This window comes from Dipodomys merriami, unplaced genomic scaffold (assembly GCF_024711535.1).
Source record: "Dipodomys merriami isolate MVZ:Mamm:240054 unplaced genomic scaffold, mDipMer1.0.p SCAF_17, whole genome shotgun sequence".
Taxonomy (NCBI): Eukaryota; Metazoa; Chordata; class Mammalia; order Rodentia; family Heteromyidae; genus Dipodomys; species Dipodomys merriami.
In genome coordinates this window covers 1996697-2015610 of record NW_027203048.1, presented here as the reverse complement: position 1 = coordinate 2015610, position 18914 = coordinate 1996697, and the positions used below count along the sequence as shown (strand labels likewise).

The 18914-nt window shown below is 47.4% G+C and overlaps 1 protein-coding gene across 2 annotated transcripts in view; it reads right to left on the bottom strand.

Annotated features, from left to right (window-relative positions):
• Positions 1-3886: 3886 nt before the first annotated feature.
• Positions 3887-18914, bottom strand: part of Vsnl1 (visinin like 1) — a 114256-nt gene continuing 99228 nt past the window's right edge. For both annotated transcript variants that reach the window (XM_070025025.1, XM_070025024.1), the window contains exons 3-4: positions 9999-10214; positions 3887-5139 (exon numbers count right to left, since the gene is read on the bottom strand). In XM_070025025.1, coding sequence (XP_069881126.1) covers positions 4942-5139; positions 9999-10214 — 414 coding nt within the window. In that variant the 3' untranslated portion in view covers positions 3887-4941. The remainder of the gene's footprint in view (positions 5140-9998; positions 10215-18914) is intronic.

Here is an 18914-nt window from a genome sequence, read left to right as displayed (position 1 = left end):
TTCCTTGAATCAGCTAATAAAGTTTGCTTAATTTGGTATCATATAACTTGTGTATTTAGTCTTTGTGATGATATTGAGGTAGAATCTACAGGAGCAAGTGTGGTGAAGCTTCAGGGAATTCCTGCTGCCTAGTTGATGAATGTAGAAATCCATTTTTTTTTTTTTTGCTAATCATGATACTGTACATAATTTCAGATAATGTTAGCTCCTATGAATTATAAAGCAGTAAAGAGGTTGTTTGGCTGGAGGAAAGGCTTTTCAGAAGGTAATATCTGAGCCAGGTAAGAGTACAGGGAAGATGGTCATGGGTCAAGGCTGAGGAAGCAGAGCCAAGTCCTCTTGTGGGTGCTGAGGGTAGGTATAAGATGAGGCTCGGGTAGGAGAAGCAAAATCATTGCAGCCCTAAAACCAGTAAGCAGGTCGGGTAAGTATTCCAGGAGTCCCTTTGGCTTCAGTGCTCGGACCTGAGGGTGGGGCAAGCATGGGAAGAGTGGACACGTATTGGGACCAATTTGCAGTGGTTGGTCCACACAAGAGCAGCCGTGAGGACTGGGACACAGAAATAGTCCATTTTGAGGGTGAGCAGCAGTGGACTTCTGATGAGAATGCTGTGAGGAGTCAGATAACTTTGCCACCTGGCCTAAAGAGCTGGATGAATGGTGCCATACATGGTGAAAGAAGAGCGGGGTGAAGAAGAGTGTGGGGAAGATGAAAAGGTCACAGATTTAAACGTGACATTTGAAATAATTGTTCGGATGCTAGTAGTTCTTTGGTTAATTTGCTATTTGATGGGTAACTTTTCATTGGAAAACAAGAAAAGTCAAGTCTGCAGATCTGTATTTACCTGCAAATATTGTGGGGAAACTCCAAATTGTGTAATCAAACTGATCAGAACACTTAATAGTTGAAGAGAAGCTAAGGCAGCCCTGTCATTTAAGAGCTCTAATTGGGCATCAGTGCCTTGCTAGATGCCGACCCATTCTTTCCTTAGGCCCTTTCAAGGTGTCTGTTGAAGCCTGGAATTACTTGATATAGTTCCCAAGCATTGGGTAGAAATAAGCATCTGACTGTTTTAAGAAATGAGTTTATATTTATTCAGAGACTGATTCTAAATGAACTATAGAAAAAAAAATGAAGTGTCAGTGCAATTTCTTGCCCTTTTAAAAACAAGCAGAGGAAATATGGAAACTTGGGACTTGTAAATGCAGGGGGGAAAAATGAAGTCTACAAAGTGAAATGCTTGTGGTATTTTCCATTTAGAACTGCAGTGGGGAGTTAAACAGCTACCCCAATGGCAGCTGAGTGTGAACCAGACCTAGAGCCGAGGCCTGGGCCTAGCTGAATGATGTACCTGTAGTGGGTACTTCGTGAAGAAAGCACTTTGGCCGAGATAGGAGGGGCTCAGTGGGACCCAGGTTGGTGGGGTGTGGTGGTTAAGTGGAACTCTGGGAGAGGGATGAATGAGTTCAACACATCTCAGTTCCTGGACCCTTTGACCATTAGTCCATGCAGTGCTTATTTCCTGTTTTCTGTATTCTTCATTCCCAGTAAGTGTTTTCCAGAAATGACTACCACAGTAAGTCCCTCCTATGTTCTTTTAGAACTTTATAGAAGCTCTTCTTGATCTAGATTTGTAACTTACCATCAAGCGGATCCAGTAGGAGCAATACCAAGCTGAGTTTTTCTCTTAATTCCTGACATGGAAGCCATAAGAAATGGTAAGATGATTGTGTTAGGTTTAGGGTTTGAGTTGTTATGCAGCATTAGTAACTAAACCAGTCCTTCTGTCATCCACTCCTCTAGAAACCATTGTCATGGCACATTTTCTATGTGACTTGGGAGTTCTTTTTGTAAGAATATATTTTTATTGATAGCATACTTTGCAATCCATTTTGGTTCCCCCACCACCAACAGCAGCATTTTAGAACCCTGGTCTAGGTTGACTGTGTATGTCAGTCTGTTCTCAGCTGATCCAGACTATATTTGACTTGGATGAACCACTAGATTATCTCCAAAGCCCACACACACCACACACAGAACCATCACAAATGACTTTGGTTATGTTTCTGTATGGCCCTCCGAGAGCCGTTCCCAAGGACAGGCAAGGGATTGCTGGGCCAGAGCAGGTATGCAGTCGGCTGCTGTCCAGATCCCTGTGTCAGCCAGCCTACCCCAGTTCCAGCAGCAAGGACTAGAGCAAGTGAGGAGATTCTTACTTGCTGGTCCAGTTTCTACAGTTTAGTTAGAACTAGTTAAGTTACTGGGGATAGCCATTGTTTTCTTCCCTGGCTCCTTTCCTCCATCCCTCCCTCTCTGCCATCCTCCCTCCTCTTCTGGAAGATTTTGAGATGCCTTCTCACCACTCCATTGCCAAATGCCACCATATCTCAGTATTCTCCTTTCTTCCTCCTGTGCTTTCCCCCCTATTTGGAATATCACACACACACACATTGTGGCTTTCTCTGAACACACATTAGTGTGGTGTTACATGCTAGTAGGTGATCAGTGAAGATGTGAATGATTACCCACAGTCTGTCTTAGCCAGGTGACCCCATGGACCTTCTTCCCCACCCCCCAGCTCACCCACCTCCCTCCTCACTAAGTAGTAGAAAGGCATTTAACCTCTTGGATCTCTCCTTGCTACATTTTGGGCTCACCATGCACAGGGGACAAAGGACACTTAAGATATTTATTATCACATGGAACTGTCTCCTCTAAGGGCAGAATTTGGGTTCTCTGAGTCTTTTAGATAACCTACCTATCTGAAGCCTCAGTGTCCTAAGTGTTTATAGGTTTGCTTATTTAGTTTCTTGCTGGATAGAGGAATGAAATCATGCCCTGGTTGCTAGTGTCATTGAATGATCCAAAGAGAAAGAAACAAAAATCTACTTGATTAAAAAAAAAATGCAGCTGGGAGCAGATGACCCACCCTGTAACCCTAGCTACTCAGGAGGCGGACATCTGAGGACTGTGATTTGAAGCCAGCCCAGGCAAGGGAAGGACTCCGTGAGATTCTTATCTCCAGAAAACTGGAAGTGGTGCTGTGGCTGAAAGTGGTAGATTGCTACCCTTGGGTGAAAAAGCTCAGGGACAGCACCAAAGCCCTGACTGCCAAAAACCCCCCACAAAAAACCACTTGAAAAATAGAGTACTGCATAGTCTTTTTTTTTTTTTTTGGTCCTGGGTCGTGGGGCCTGAACTCTGGGCCTGGGCGCTGTCCCTCAGCTCTTCAGCTCAAAGCTAGCGCTCTACCACTTGAGCCACAGTACCACTTCCAGCTTTTTTCTTTTTGCTTATGTGGTGCTGAGGAATCGAACCCAGGGCCTCATGCATGCAAGGCAAGAGCTCTACCACTGAGCCACCTTCCCAGCCCCTACTGCATAGTCTTGAGCCAAATAGTACTTTCAGTTATTCAGTCACACTAGCCATTCTTAAAGGGCTCAGTAGCCACATGTAGCTAGTCACATGCAGATGTTTCCATTATCAATGGAAGTAACACGATGTTGAGGGTCTGGTAGGTACAGGTAGGTGATCAGCACAAATTTGTTAGGAATAACTCCCTAGCGTCTAACCCGGCAACATTCAACGCACACACATTCACAGTTCACAATTGGGAGGAAAGAGCATTTTGAGGGCACTGTGTGAACTCCAGCCACATTCTGAAAATGCTAACTTGCTTTAGAATTCTTAATGGACTCTCATCTGCCTGCTTCCCCTCGCTGAGGCCAGGAGAGTTTTGTTCTATCATTAAAAATCCAGCACACCTTTTATGTAGGAGGCAGAAGTCTTTCCTAAGCCTGTCTTGGCGGCTACCTCTCAGCCCACTCAATGTGCCTTCCCCCCTCCCCCGAGTTTTGTAGAACATAATATATTGTTAGCACCAAAGTCACACTGAGATATAGTTTATTGTCATATAATGAGCATTTTTCATAATGAACAAGTCTTCTCTTTTAAATGTTACATGCCATGTGGACTGTCCCTCTTTGGGGAAATGGCCTGGATGAAGAAGTTGCTTTATTTCCCTTTTGTCATTTAGTTCTTCAGACTCCAAAGATGTGTATTGAAAATATTTAGTAAGTTGTTGCTGGCTGACTTTTGCTTATGAGCATCTGTTTCGTTTAATTGTAAAGGGGAGGGTAAATAAAATGTTAGAAATTGTGTCATCAATTACCACCTTTTTTGGAAGTCTTTGAAAATAAGTAGGAATCAATACATTTCTTTAACTTTCAATAAATAATATCTTTGTATATCTTTACTTTCAATAAATATTCTTTGTGTATATGTATATATAGATAGATAGATATACTTAGAGTCACTTAGCAGGATTTTTAAATTTTATACTGCATTCATCCAAAACAGCTCTTTCCAGATTGATAGGATGCAGATGAGGTGAGAATTAAGGCAAACCCAAAAGGCATGCAAATATAGTACATTTATATTCACTGATAATACAAGCTGTTGTGTGTGGACCAGACACAGGAGTGAAGGGCCCCTCTGTGTGTCTGTCTAGTACTAGTTTACAGGAGAATGGTGACACAGCTCATAATTAAGGTATATTACCGTGGGGGTCTCAGTGCTACTAAAATTATGTAATCAAGGAGACACAAGCATTAGCAAAACATGTACCAGAAATCATAGAATTCTTTGCAGCACATTTCTGCCCAGGCTTTGGGAGAGGAGTATTTGTATGAAATGATATTACACATATCACATTGTGGCAGGTTGTTCTGTTTGTTTTTATCGTATATGCTTTTAAAATTCATCAGCAAATGACATTCTCATGCACACAAGTGTTTCAAACACAAGAAGCAAGTCCATTTATAGGTAGTCCAAGCGATTGTGTGTGTGTGTGTGTGTGTGTGTATGTGTGTGTGTGTGTGTGTAGCTGCAGACTGAATGGGACGTTGACACTTCCGTGCAGTCCATGGTATAGACACCAGCTCATTTCTGAATGTCACACTGCAGAAGTAATACAATGGACGGATCGCTCTTTGCAGCTTCTTTGAATTCATCCAGAGTAATCTGGTCATCTTTGTTCTTATCCATCTTGCTGAAAATCTTGTCTACTCGCTGCTCAGGTGTGAGACCATCCTCATTCATTTTCATCATGATCACAGTGCCCACCATTTTGTAGATAGCCTTTAAGGGGGGAAAGTGTAAAGTCAATTAGCAGAAGGCTGGGAGAGCAAAGAGCTCTCCCTACCTCTCTTTCATCTAACTGGATCCTACTTCACTCTTCAAGATTTAGCTTCTCCTTCCCCAGAGGAGGTTCTGTTCCCATGCTTCAAGTTGCCATGGCAACCCATACCATCTTCTCCAAGGGAAGATATTGCACACACTATTACAGTAATTCCTTTGTCTTCCTCACCAGACAGTACATGTTATGAAGCTGGGAATAATCTTTTTCTCACTTCTGTAACTCCAGGGCTTGGCCCTATGTCTGTCACATCGTAGGTCTTCAATAAGTATTTATTATTAATTAAAAACAAAGTCTATTTACTTGGCTGGCAGTTGGGATATGGAGTAAAGAGGCAGTAGGAGGAACGAACAAATGAGGTGTTGGCTAGAGATGGAGTTAGAAGCAAGTCAGAACATAAAGTCCTCTTACAGATAATGATTTTTAACTTATTAACTTTTTAAAAAGGACCCCTCAGTGGCTTTCAATAGGGAATGTGTGATGTAATCAAGTAAGTCTTGAGATGAATTAGAAATAGAAGAATTTTGGATGATTACTGGTTTTCTGTCTGGAGGAAGTGGATAGAAAAGGTCATTCAGTGGTGAGATGAATCATAGATTAGAAACAGGCTCAGGAAAGCAAATGTTAAGATGTTTTTAATTTCAAATATTCTGAATTGAAATGCAAATAAGTCAATAAACACTAATGGTGGGAGTCTTAGGTAACATTAGAGTCCCTGTGACAAGGACCACATAATGTGTTCAGAAAGCCAAGGCAGGTATACCCATTAAAGTTTAGCTCTGAAATATTCTTTTAGATCTGTTGATTAAATGTAAGCTAAGTCAAAGAACACTGAGACAACTGCCTTCCCCAGGTCAAATGGTGGTCCATAATGAGTTCTCAGTAGGGGTGCTGCCTAGGCTGCAGTGGTTTTCTTTCTAGAATAGTGCCCTAATGCCGGGTGCTGTTGGCTCAGGAGGCTGAGATCTGAGGGTCGTGACTTGAAGCCAGCTCAGGACGAGAAGCTCCTTAGACTCTTGTTTCCAATTAACTAACAAGGAACTGGAAGTGAAACTGTGACTCAAGTGGTAGAGCACTAGCTTTGAGCATAAAAGCTCAAGGACAGCACCTAGGCCTTAAGTTTAAGCCCAGGACTAGCAAACAAATAGGAAAAGTCCCTTAAAATGATAAATGCCCATCTTAAATGGATAAAACAATTATACAAGGGAATGCTGCTTTATCATTTGTGAAGAATGGATTACAATAAATGCCACAGCACCAATAAACTGTAGGAAAGAGATGGAGAAGCAGCACTAACAGTCAGACACAGGGCCAGTCCTTGGATGAGTGTCCATTGATGTGAAAGGTGGAAGAAAATCCGGCCAACATAGGGTAGTGGTTGTCTGAATTGAGATTGGAAGCAAGCATGTACACATTAAGGACCTTATCAAAAATTTTTAAATGCCTTAAAATTGCAATATGGTGATAGATGAATTCTTCTGTAAGTTTAGTTGAAAAAAATTATTGAATCCTACTTAGTAAGGGTGACTTTATTGTCTGTAAGCCATAGATTGCTTGTAAAGATTGCTTTAAAAACTGCCAATTGAAAATAAATCACTAGTAAGTGCCTTATTTAACAAGTTAGAATGGACATTATGAATTGTGTGTGCCTATCAATTGTAAGATCCTGAGTTCAAACCTCAGAACCACAGAGAGAGAGAGAGAGAGAGAGAGAGAGAGAGAGAGAGAGAGAGGAGGGAAGGAAGGTAGGTGAGAAGAAGGTAGGAGGGAAAGAAGGGAGGGAGGGAGGGAGGGAGGAAGGAATGAAGGAAGGAAGGAAGGAAGGAGAGGAGGGAGGGAGGGAGGTAAAATAAAGATATGCAAAAATGTTCACCAAGATTAAATAGTTTGTGTTTAGTTTGTATTGATATATGGTGGAAAAAAGGAATTTAGAAGAGGCAGACTACTGAAGTTTCTTTTGTAGACAATTGGTAGACAAGAGTCCTGATTAGCCTAGTAGAATCAGTGTGCACAAGGTAAAATATACACTGTGCTTTATGTCCACAATTTTAAGAGATATATGGGCCATCTATATTTGAGTTGTCATGCGCTCTCTGCCCTTTGAAAGTTATAATCAAAAGGATTTACATGATGGTCGGTACAGTCAGAAAATTGTTCTATTGGGCTGGGAATGTGGGTCAGTGCCTTCCGTGCATGAAGCCTCGGGTTCGATTCCTTAGTACCACATACACTGAAAAAGCCAGAAGTGGAGCTGTGGCTCAAGTGGTAGAGCGCTAGCCTTGAGCAAAAAGAAACTCAAGGACAGAGCCTAGGCCCAGAATTCAAGCCCCAGGACTAGCAAAGAGAAAAGTGCACTATTAATAAAATATAAACAAGAAATCTGTCCTGGGTAAGTCTGAAATGGCAAGGTCAGGGTCTCATCAACTGTAGCCCTGTGATCTGAGCCACTAATGTGAGAATGAGAAAAAGACACCCCCAGTGCAGACTTGTACCCCAACACTGACACAGAGACAGGGATGGCATTGAAGACTCAGATCCAAATCCCAGGCCCCGTGCAAATGGACCTAATCCATGAAGGACATGAGCAGATGTTTAGCGTGAACTTTGTGGAAAGCATATTATTGCATGTGCTTTCTTTTTTTCCAGTCATGGGGCTTCAACTCAGGGTCTGGGCACTGTCCCCAAGCTCTTTTGCTCAAGGCTAGCCCTCTACCACTTTGAGCCACAGCTCCACTTCTGGTATTCTGGTGGTTCTCACAGACTTTCCTGCCTGGGCTGGCTTTGAACTGTGATCCTCAGCACTCAGCCTCCTGAGTAGCTAGGCTTGCAGGCGTGAGCCACCAGTGCCTGTTTGCACTTGCTTTTCTAAGGAGGAATAATGAAGTCTCAACCATCTCTCAATCTTATGGACCCATTTTTCCTGTGCTGAGTACCCCAACTCAGACATACTGTCCTTCTGGGTTTCCACAGCTCTTCCTCTTCTTCCCTCTCCATTGATCAATACCTGCCTCAGTGATCCTGGCCTCTTTTATTGGTTGGGCACTGGCCCCCTGGGTCTGTGGCCTTGATACCAGACACCTTTGTCTTTTCCTGTCTGACTCTCTGACATTTGGCCTTGGAGAGTGTTAACCACATCCTCAAGGAGCCTATGAAAGAGAAGTCTGGAGTAAAGTGGGCTAAGAAGGCCTTGTGAATGAGACAAGTTCACCTAGAGCCCGAGGGGTGAGAGGATTAGGAGGGGCAGAGCCACGAAGAACTGCTTTGTCATGAGCCAAAGTGCATGGCTGGGTGTGCAATGAGAAGGAGGCAGAGGTGGTAGACATGATGGCTCTGAGGAGGGCAAGCACACAGAGCTCCGTGAGATCCGCTGTGGAAAGCCGCGTGTCTGAGCCCGTAGGCGCCTGGCATCTGCTCAGAAAGGGCTTTGGGTAGAATGGAAGAGAAGCTGCTGCGGGACAGGATGTTGTCATGTGATTATTACCCAGGCGGACAGGGACAGTGTGTGGATGGCGGGCCAGGCTTCTGAGGCAGGCAGACTAGGGTTGGGGGTGCTGGAGATGCCAGCTGGAGGATTCTCGCCCTGAGCAAGGGGGTGAGATTGATGGAGCTGGGGCGGGGATCCCACGTGTGGATACACCACAGCTCCAAGATGGATCACCTGGCTTGTGTCCATGACCAGTAGTGCCTTTGTCTCCAGAGCCACGCTGGGCTCTGGGGTGGGCTGTGCGCTAAGACATTCCATCTAAGCAAAGTCCCTGGTGCATGGTCTACTGTGGAGTGCCTGCCAAGTTCCAGGCTGGCTTCCAGGTTGTGGGGACGGGGCAGTGAGCAAGCAGAGTCCTCTTCTCACGAAGTCACTGCTGGGTGAGGCACGCTCTTGTGCATGCCCACGGCAGTGACAGCCCCTTCTTTGCTTCGGGATCAGCTGGCACTGGGAGGGGGTGGAGCCATCTGGGAAGGCCAGCTTGGTGACAGGTGGCAGGGAGTGGTGAAGGGGGGGAACATTCTGGGCAGAGGGGGAGAAGGGGACCAAGCCAGGGAAGCTGCCCTATCCGGAGGGCAGTGGGCAGGGAGGGAGGGGGAAGATGGGGGCCGGAGCAGAAGGCAGAGGAATTCTGAGTGGGTGCCCACATGACTAAAAATGCCCCTGGATGTGGTAAGATAGGGGAGCCCAGAAGGACAGCCCAGCAGAAGCAGGTGGCAGGTTCAGCAGTGCAGAACTCCACAAAGCAGGAGAATGGGGCCGGGGCTGGGCTGGGGTGGGGGGATCGTCTTAGGCACCCAGTCCAGTGGCAGGCCTCCTGGTCAATCACCCCGGGTTAGGTGCGACTCCGTGGACGGGAAGGGCTCAAAGTTCGGCTCTGTGACTCCTCCCGGGCTGTACTTGCGGTGGGGAGCAGGGCAAGGTCAAAACGGGGTGCATAATAGCAACAGAGGGTCGCGGACACGTGCCCTGCCCGGCTGTGTGGGGGCCTCTGACCCCCGACCCCCGACCCCGACCCCCCACCCCCCCCGCCCGGTGGTCGGCCTCACCTCTATGATCTCCAGCCTCTCCCGTGGGGGCCTCTGACCCCCGACCCCCGACCCCCGACGCCCCCCCGGCCCGGTGGTCGGCCTCACCTCTATGATCTCCAGCCTCTCCCCGGCTGTGTGGGGGCCTCTGACCTCTGACCCCCGACCCCGACCCCCCCCCCGGCCCGGTGGTCGGCCTCACCTCTATGATCTCCAGCCTCCCCCCGGCTGTGTGGGGGCCTCTGACCCCCGACCCCGACCCCCCCCCCGGCCCGGTGGTCAGCCTCACCTCTATGATCTCCAGCATCTCCACCCGGGTGATCTTGCCGTCGCCGTCCAGGTCGTACATGTTGAAGGCCCAGTTGAGCTTCTGCTCGAAGCTGCCCCTGGAGGTGATGGACAGGGCGCAGATGAACTCTCGGAAGTCGATGGTGCCGTCCCCATTCTTGTCGAAGGTTCGGAAGGCGTGCTGGGCAAACTTGGAGGCGTCCCCGTAAGGGAAGAACTGCGAAGCAAGAGCGCGCAAGTCAGGAGCCGGAAGTCAGGGTCCCGAAGGGGCAGGACGCGCAGGCGCAGGAGGACCCCGGCCCGGAGAGATAGTGCACCAGAGCTATTCCCGCGTGGCCACAGGGTGGGGCTGCTGAGGCCGGGCTGGCCTCCCCAGTGGGCTGTGTGTGTGTGTGTGTGTGTGTGTGTGTGTGTGTGTGTGTGGCTCTGTGTGTCTGTGTGTCTGTGTGTGTGTGTGTCTCTGTGTGTGTGTGTGTGTGTGTGTGGCTCTGTGTGTGTGTGTCTGTGTGTGTGTCTCTGTGTGTCTGTGTGTGTGTGTGTCTCTGTGTGTCTGTGTGTGTGTGGCTCTGTGTGTGTGTGTGTGTGTGTGTGGCTCTGTGTGTCTGTGTGTCTGTGTGTCTGTGTCTGTGTGTGTTGTGTGTGGCTCTGTGTGTGTGTGGCTCTGTGTGTGTGTGTGTCTGTGTGTGTGTGTGTGTCTGTGTGTCTGTGTGTGTGTCTGTGTGTGTCTGTGTGTGTGTGTGTGGCTCTGTGTCTGTGTGTGTGTCTGTGTGTGTTGTGTGTGGCTCTGTGTGTGTGGCTCTGTGTGGCTCTGTGTGTGTGTGTCTGTGTCTGTGTGTGTCTGTGTGTGTGTTGTGTGTGTGTTGTGTGTGGCTCTGTGTGTGTGTGGCTCTGTGTGTGTGTGTGGCTCTGTGTGTGTGTGTGTGTGTGTGTGTGGCTCTGTGTGTGTGGCTCTGTGTGTGTGTGTGTGTGTGTGTGTGTGTGTGTGGCTCTGTGTGTGTGGCTCTGTGTGTGTGTGTGTGTGTGTGTGTGTGGCTCTGTGTGTGTGGCTCTGTGTGTGTGTGTGTGTGTGTGTGTGTGTGTGTGTGTGTGTGTGTGTGTGTGTGTGTCCTGCCCCCATTCTCTGATTTTTTTATACAGGGCCTTTTCTTTTCTTTTTCTTGTCAAGAACTGTTATTTAAAATAGACTCAGTTAAAACAGGGTTTCTTTTTGAGAGACATAAAGAGGTTTCTTCTCAGCGCCAGCAGTGACGGAGGGCGCTGGGCACAGGCAACGCACAGGGAGATAAGGCCTCAGAGAGGCGGTCCTTCCCATTCCCAGCCCCCCTTGACGCTTGCTGCAAATGACAACGACCTACAGACACATCCCAAAGCCACAAGCAAATTGTGTGTTGTATGCCCTATACTCAGCCTAGAAATAAATTGTGCCTTTCCACATAAGGATTCAAGAGAAATGAGACAGGAGTTCCAGAGACAGGAGAGGCTGGCTCTGGCTTAAGTCACGGATACAAGTCTGTTCTGGTTCCAGTGTTTAGTGATTTCGAACATTAGCAATTGAGCTGGGTGCTGGTGGCTCACACCTGTGATCCTACCTACTCTGGAGGCTGAGATCTGAGCATTGGGGTTCGAAGCCAGCCCAGGCAAGAAAGTCTGTGAGACTGTTAGCTCCAATTAATCACAGAAAAAGCCAGAAGTGGGGCTGTGGCTCAAGTAGTAGAGTGCTAGCCTTGAGCAAAAGCTGCTTGGTGACAGTATTCAGGCCTAGAGTTTAAGCCCTAGGACTGGAAAAAAAAAAAGAAAAAAGAAAAAATAGCAATCATTTATCTCATTATCACAGGGAACAAACCCTAAAAGAACCATCTTTTTATTTCTCACACAACTTGTATCCATGTGGCTGAGGACATCTTTGCCCTTTGTTTCCTGCTTTCCTGAACACATTCCATTCTTGCTACCCCGCCCCCCTCCATTTTTATTACGCCTCAGACTTTCCTTCCACACCAGGCCCTGTCAGAGAGCTGTGTGCTCTGGGCCTCACAGGACCCACAGGTAAAAGGGGAACCCAACTTGACATTTACTGTAGCCCTATTATCTAACAGGAGCTGGCGCAGGAGTGTGGGGAATTGGGGAATTGGGGGTGGGCGAAGCATTCCTAAAGCTCAGAAAATGAGCAGAGGGTAGTGGGGGGAGGGCATCTAGACAAAGAGACGTTCTTCCTCTTTGACTTGCTCAGCACCCTTCCCACTCATCCCCCCAATATGATCCATGGGCCTGGCACCTGAGGACTGGATGCCGGGTGCTGGGTTCAGAAGTTGGTGTTGGGAACTTGGAAATTCAGGAAGCAATCTAGGTCTTCCTGTGCCTTATACATGGGTGGCTGGGCTTTGTTTCTTTCTACGCAGCAGGTGCTATTTGCCGAGGTGTTCAGCTGTCTTGTGATAAAATGGTCTGGGGAGAACGGGCCTCAGAGCAGAGCAGAGGCAAACCTGGGCACACGCTTACGTTCCTGGAGGGCAATTTGCCCACCAGTGTTTCCACCAGCGCTGATAGGAGACCACTGGGCATTTTTCTTCATTCTTGCAGGTTTCTGACAATGCACCACCTCCACTTTCCTACCCCTCCCAGCATCCTTTTCAGTTAAGGGATATCTGACAGCTTTAGCTAAAAATAGCTGGGCACCTTAGGTCAGTATATTAAAAATTAACTTGGACCTGAAAACCCTGAGAGGGAAATCGATCACGAAATTTGAGCTATAAAAGTTACATGTGCCTCGCAGAAGGTCTTCTCCCTGATTTGCACCAGCCCCATGGTTGTTTGGGAAAGACTAAGCGAGAGCTTGCGAGGCCTCAGGGAGTCTGCGGGGGTCATTTCTATTCCTGGCAGGCTCTGAGTGCTTTGAGCTCTTCTAATGGTGGAATCCTGAGTGGATCATCATGGGAAAACGCGCCCACGCTGCCCCATCTCCAAGAGGAAGTCGGGCTCCATCCTCTCAACAGGATCCGAAAAGCACCAGAAGTTTCCATACAGTATTGCTCAAAATTTGTTTTGTTTTGTTTTTTAATATCTTGCTTCACCTTCTTATTAGATGTTGGCATGAAAGTATTTTGGGGGGGTAAAAGGATAACTATGGATATTTTCATTATATTATAGATGTAGGACATGCTGAATTACAGATTATACTATTTATAATGTAGCTAGAAATAATGGTGATGTTGAAAAACGGCATCTAGATAAAATATCAGAGGATCTCCTTTCATCCTGATGATGAGCCCTGACATTACAAATTTCTTCTTGTCAATGAGCAATGGAAGCTGGGAAGATCAACGTGTTTAATTCCAATTTCCAAACTGTCTGAGGCAGAGGTTGGATTTGATGCAGATCTGTATGACCAATCCTGCCACCCCTTGAGATTTCTCTTAATCAGGTATTAGCTGAGGAGATGAATTTAAATCCACATTTGCTGAAGCATTTTGTAATTCTTACCGTCTAACATTTCTAAAGCTGTATTTTTTCTCCAGTGTATTCATGGCCACCTTCTGGTAGCCTCTGGGTACTGCAGTGACATTCCTTAAATGCCACTGAGATCCTTTTTAATGACTCTAACTCAATAAACTGAGTAGCTATTATGTGTCAACACAGTGTTAAGTGTTGGTTCTGAAAATCAAAAAAAGAGCATTATGGGTATCATAGGAAATAGATATCAAACTGCTGAGAGGTGAGGGTAGTTCTTATGAAAGATTAAAGTTTGAGGCAGTGACCACATGTTGCTTGTTTCTGTCTAGCAAAGCAACACGTGGTGATAATCAAAACACCTGGTTGGTTGTGTGCCTATATAAGACCTGCAAATCCTTAGCTCGGGGCTCTCCTCCTCGGCTCCGCTGTGTTGGAGTGCAGGACGAGGCCCGAGCTGCAGCCCGTTTAAATAAAACAGCTGTAGAGTCTGACTCTTGGTGGTCTTCTTGTGGGGGGTGCTGTGACCTTGGCATTACACTTAATACTACACAAATAAGTGTAAAGTCTTCCTGTGATAAATTTCAAGTGTTGAGATCCACAGATGAAACAATATGAGTGGAATTTTAAAATTCAGTCCTCCCCGCCTTCAGTCATTGCTACATCATTGCTTTTCACCATAGCCTAGAGCTCCAGAGTCAGAAATCCTCAAGATCCTATAAATCTTCACTGCCCCCGGCTATACTGCACCCCACTACCCTGAACAGAACAACACACAGGAGAAGAAATGCTAGCAGGAAATGCTTGCCGTTGTGTTTCTCCCCAGGAGGACTGTGGGAGTCTTGGCAGGATTAACCATCTCCATGAGACTGTCCCTGTCCATTTCCCCTCAGAGGTAGTGAGTACCGGCCACGCTGTACTAAATACAAGCACTGTCTTTAGAGCCTCCTTCTCCAGGTCATCCAACACAGGCTGATTGGCGGTTGAATAGTCCAAGAATACAAAGCCTTCCATTCCAGATGCTGTTCTTGCCAGCGCCCTGCCCAGCCCTTCCTGGAACCTTCAGGAAAGCATGGCAATTTGCAGCATGCGAATCTCTTTCCCTTTCAAGACCGTGGTTTCTTTTAGAAATCCCTCAGTCCAACGAGTAAGCCAGGTCTTGGTAGGACTCTCCACAGCTCTCCCCTGTGACAGCTGAGGTGCTGGGCCTCGAGGGGCTTTGGTGCCAGCAAAGCCACAGCAGAGCACCTTCTCTGTCCAGGGCTCTGCCACATGCCTGGCTCTGGCCTAGGCAGGGCAAGCCCTCAGATCTCAGAATGGATTTCTGTTGTTAGTCTGAATAGAGCTCATGGGAAGACAGGATGGAAAATCCCTGGGCTGTTCTGCTGCTCGGGTGTGGAGAGGCCTGTGTCTTATCCCTCCGTGGATTCCCTTCTCTTGTTCTCAAGGTCTCAAGATTCTGCCTATCCCCCACGATGAGCTTTTCTTTACCACACTTGTGAGGCTTGGAGGCTCTAGCAATGACGTCATCTCCTTTGCCCTGTTGACACCAGCAGGGTTTCCAGGCCCTGTGGATGGCCTGGACTTGGCCCAGACTTTCCAGGCCCTGGTACAAAGCCATGTAGCTATCACTACACAAGATAAACAGGTGCCTTCCCTGGGCTGTCTCAGCTTGCTAGGTCTTTGAGTTTAAGACCTAGAGGTGCATCATTGTTTGATTAAGTTACTAGAATAAAGCTACAGCACTAAGCAGCTGGAGTGAGTCCCAAGCCAGTGTGCTTTGTTAAAGTCCTGGCTTTTCCCTGTTAGTTGTTGTTGTTGTTGTTGTTGTTATTGTCAGTCATGGGGCTTGAACTCAGGGTCTGGGTGCTGTCTCTGAACTTTATTGTTCAAGGCTAGTGTTCTACCACAGTACCACTTCTGGTTTTCTGGGGGTTAATTGGAAGTAAGACTCTCACTGATTTTTCTGCCCAGGCTGGCTTTGAACTGCGATCCTCAGATCTCAGCCTCCTGACTTGGTAGGATTACAGGAGTGAGCCACCAGCATCCAGCCTTTTCCCCTTTGCTATAAGCCAATGGAAATCTTCGCTTCCTGGAGCAACACCGGGGCAAGGTCCCCAGGCTGTCTTCCAGGGTGTCCATCTCCTTGGCCTTGCTGCAGTCCCCTCAGGGAATAATCCCTGAAGGGATCTGGAGCTCTCACATTTTATCATTCTATTACTCTGGGTTTTGCTTCTGTCCTGTTGGGCTTGCTTACTTCCTGTGGAAGCGCTCAGAGGTTAGAACCCATCTGATGTACTCAGTCCTAGTACTCTGGGAGCTGAGGCCTTATGATAGCGGTGATGAGGCTCTGCAGTCTGGGGCAGCTGGGGAAGCAGGTGGCTGATAATAGGATCTCCAGTCCCCCTCCCTCCACCACACTCCCCTGCAGCCTAGGTGAGCAGGTGGCCAGTGACAGGGTCTCAGGGCACCTTTCCAGGCTGCTAGTTGACACAGTGTCCTTGAGGTTAACTTAGCATTTGGTTTGGGCTTCCAGCTGGTAAGGTCCACGAGGCCGAGGATAGGACCCACTGCCTTCACTGGCTGCGTCACTGGCTGAGGCGACACGATCATTGTCTCCTGACCCATTGTCCCTACATCTCCCGAGGGAGCAAGGCTTACCTGCAGGCGGCTGAGTCCCTGTGGTCCAATCCCCACCTCTGGGCAGCCCTGCTTCCTGCTCTTGTCACTTCCCAGGGTCCTCTCTGCTTGCTCTGGCTACCGTGATGCTGTGTGCCTTCATCTGAAAAGCTCCTTCTCTGCCCCCAGCCCATTTCACCCCTCCCTCTTCACTCTTCAGACCTTGGCTCAGTCTTCTTTGTTTCTAAGACCAGGTCAGAATCATACACTCACCTCACAGGTCCCCTCCCTGCTGACCTTTCTCATGGTTTGTAAGAAGTGTTCATAGGATTGCTGTCGTATGCCTTTCTCCCTCCTTGGCTCCAAGCTAAATGGACGGCAGGAAATGGCCTGGTTTTCCCATTGCCCGGTACAGGGCCAACTACACAGTAGGTGCTCAGTAAGTATCAGTTGAATAAACACTCAGCTCAGCACTACAAGGCTATTTTGGGTCCCATTGGCCAACAACAGAGCCAAAATGTACACTGAAGGCGTCTTCAGTCAGCTGTGCTAAAGAAGGCTCATGATCTGGCCTTAGGGCTCATTCTTGTTACTACTTTAGCTGATGATTCAGGGAAGGATGACTCAGCCCGGAGCAGCCCTGATACTCGCTCACGTGCATGGTTAAGAGAGAGACAGTTTCCCTTAATTAGCAGTGGTGAGTCCAAAAACAGGTTTCCTGCCAAAGCATTCATTCAATAGATCCTCGCTCGCAGAAGCCCATGGTGCCAGGCTCTATGCCCAGCTCTGTGGGCAGGAGCTGGGGGGGGGAGGAGCAGATCTGGTCCTTGCCCTCAGGTAGGTGCAATATACCAGAGGAAGATGCAGCAGGGAGGAGGTTAAGGACTCCATCACCCTCCCCAACCCCAGTGCGTCACCAGATCTGGGGATCTACTCAGCGCTGTCCCTTCACTCACCCTCTGGGGAGCAACACGCATTCCCTATGATCGCTGCTGTCCAGCATTGAAATCTTTAAGCAAAGACAGCGCTAATAGCTGGTGGTTCTTGGACAGTGACATCTACCTATGAGAGAAACAGTCTTGGACCATTTTTAGAGGAAGGATTTTTGGATCTTAGGGCAGTGGTGTGCAATGTTCATTTCTGACCTAGACTGGGGTTCTCTGCCCAGATCTGTCAGCCACTTCATGATCATGAGCTCCGTCCACAGAGGCTCATTTTCTGTCTTTCCTTAACTGCAAAACAAGACAGAGGCACTAGAAATCCACACTGCTCACGTGTCCAGACCTCTTCTACTTCACAGTTCTCACCATGGGATGAGCCCAAATCAGCTGAATGTTAGAAGTATCATATTATTCTCTGCCATATCCTTGTTCCTCTGAGAATAGGATCTGGTCTACTGTGTTGCTCAATACATGCTTACTGGATGGGGAAAAGGAGCTGGATCAGGCGGCAAGGGGTCTGGGTGTGACTGGGCCAAAGCCATCGTATTTCTCAGGACTTCCTAAGGGATAAATCAGAACAGCTTAACAATTCCCTTTTAACTATAATATTGTGTTTGTTTATTTTTGTGATTTCTAAAAGTGAAATCAGAGAGAGAGAGAGAGGCAGGGAGAGGTGGGAGGAAAGAGAGAGGAAGAAGGGAGGGGAAGAGGGGAGGAAAGTGGAGGAGAGGAGGAAGGTAGAGGACTGGGAGGGGAAGAGAGGAGATAAGAGAGAGAGGAAGAAAGAAAAAAGGAGAGCAAAGCAAATAATATGACATTTTCATGTTTTTTGATTTCTCATCGACTAGAGAACCTCTCTTCTGTATCTAATGTTCTGATTACAGGATTAAATTTGGGAAGTGACTTTCTTTGAAAGTGAATAACTCCTTTCCTTCCTTCCTTCCTTCCTTTTTTTCCTTCCTTCCTTCCCTCCCTCCATCCCTCCCTCCTTCCTTCCAGCCTTCCCTCCTTCCCTTCTTCCCTCCTTCCTTCCTTTCCTTTCCTTCTTCCATACTTATTAAGTCTATGTATATCATGTCTCCATAGCTATACCTAAATCTGTCTCCATTTTGTACTATCTTGGTTTCTGTCTCAGTTGGAAATGTCACAGACCCTGAAGGACATTCCCTGAGGATGTAGATTTTAAAATTAAATGAAGTCTCTTTACTTCTGTCCAGTACACAATTTGCACTGTAAATCGGGTCCCTGGGGGTATTGATGGTCACAGGGGATTCCTGCAAAAGGAAAGCATATTCTGGAAATAGTCACCAGTTTCTCACTTAGATCCAACCTGCTGGGTCTGATTGTTTCCTCCCTTTTAAAGTGAACTGATTTGTGAAACTAGGTAAGGGCTGAGGAACATGGAAGGTGCTGGTAGAAGCTTGGTACTACGGGGAGAGCCGGTGAGGGCCCTCACGTCACATTCGTTTCCCTGGCTCCGCTCAAGGGGTGGAACAGTGGATTCTGAAGAAAAAGAAGTCTATTTACCTCTGAGACCCCTCTAGAATAAAATGGTCTATTTGTGATTGACTTTCATTTCATCTGGCATCCCACTCACTCCATAGAATCATGGGGACAGTGGGGAGACCCAGGCTGCATCTCGCTGAGATGCAGTTCTAACTGCTTCTCCATTAGAACTGGGACTGGCTGGAGAAGCAGAGCTGTTACGACAGCTCATTACCAAAGCCTGTAGAAGTCAAACACATTTGTGAGAAACGAACCACATATCCAGGCCATGAAATAATCCAGCCCCACAAAAGCCCTATCTCTATAACCAGAGGCATGGGACGAGGTCAGATTATGGACCAGCACACAAAGAAATTCCGGCAGGTGCAGAGGTGAGGAGGAAATGTCATGGTGGATGCAAAGAGTTT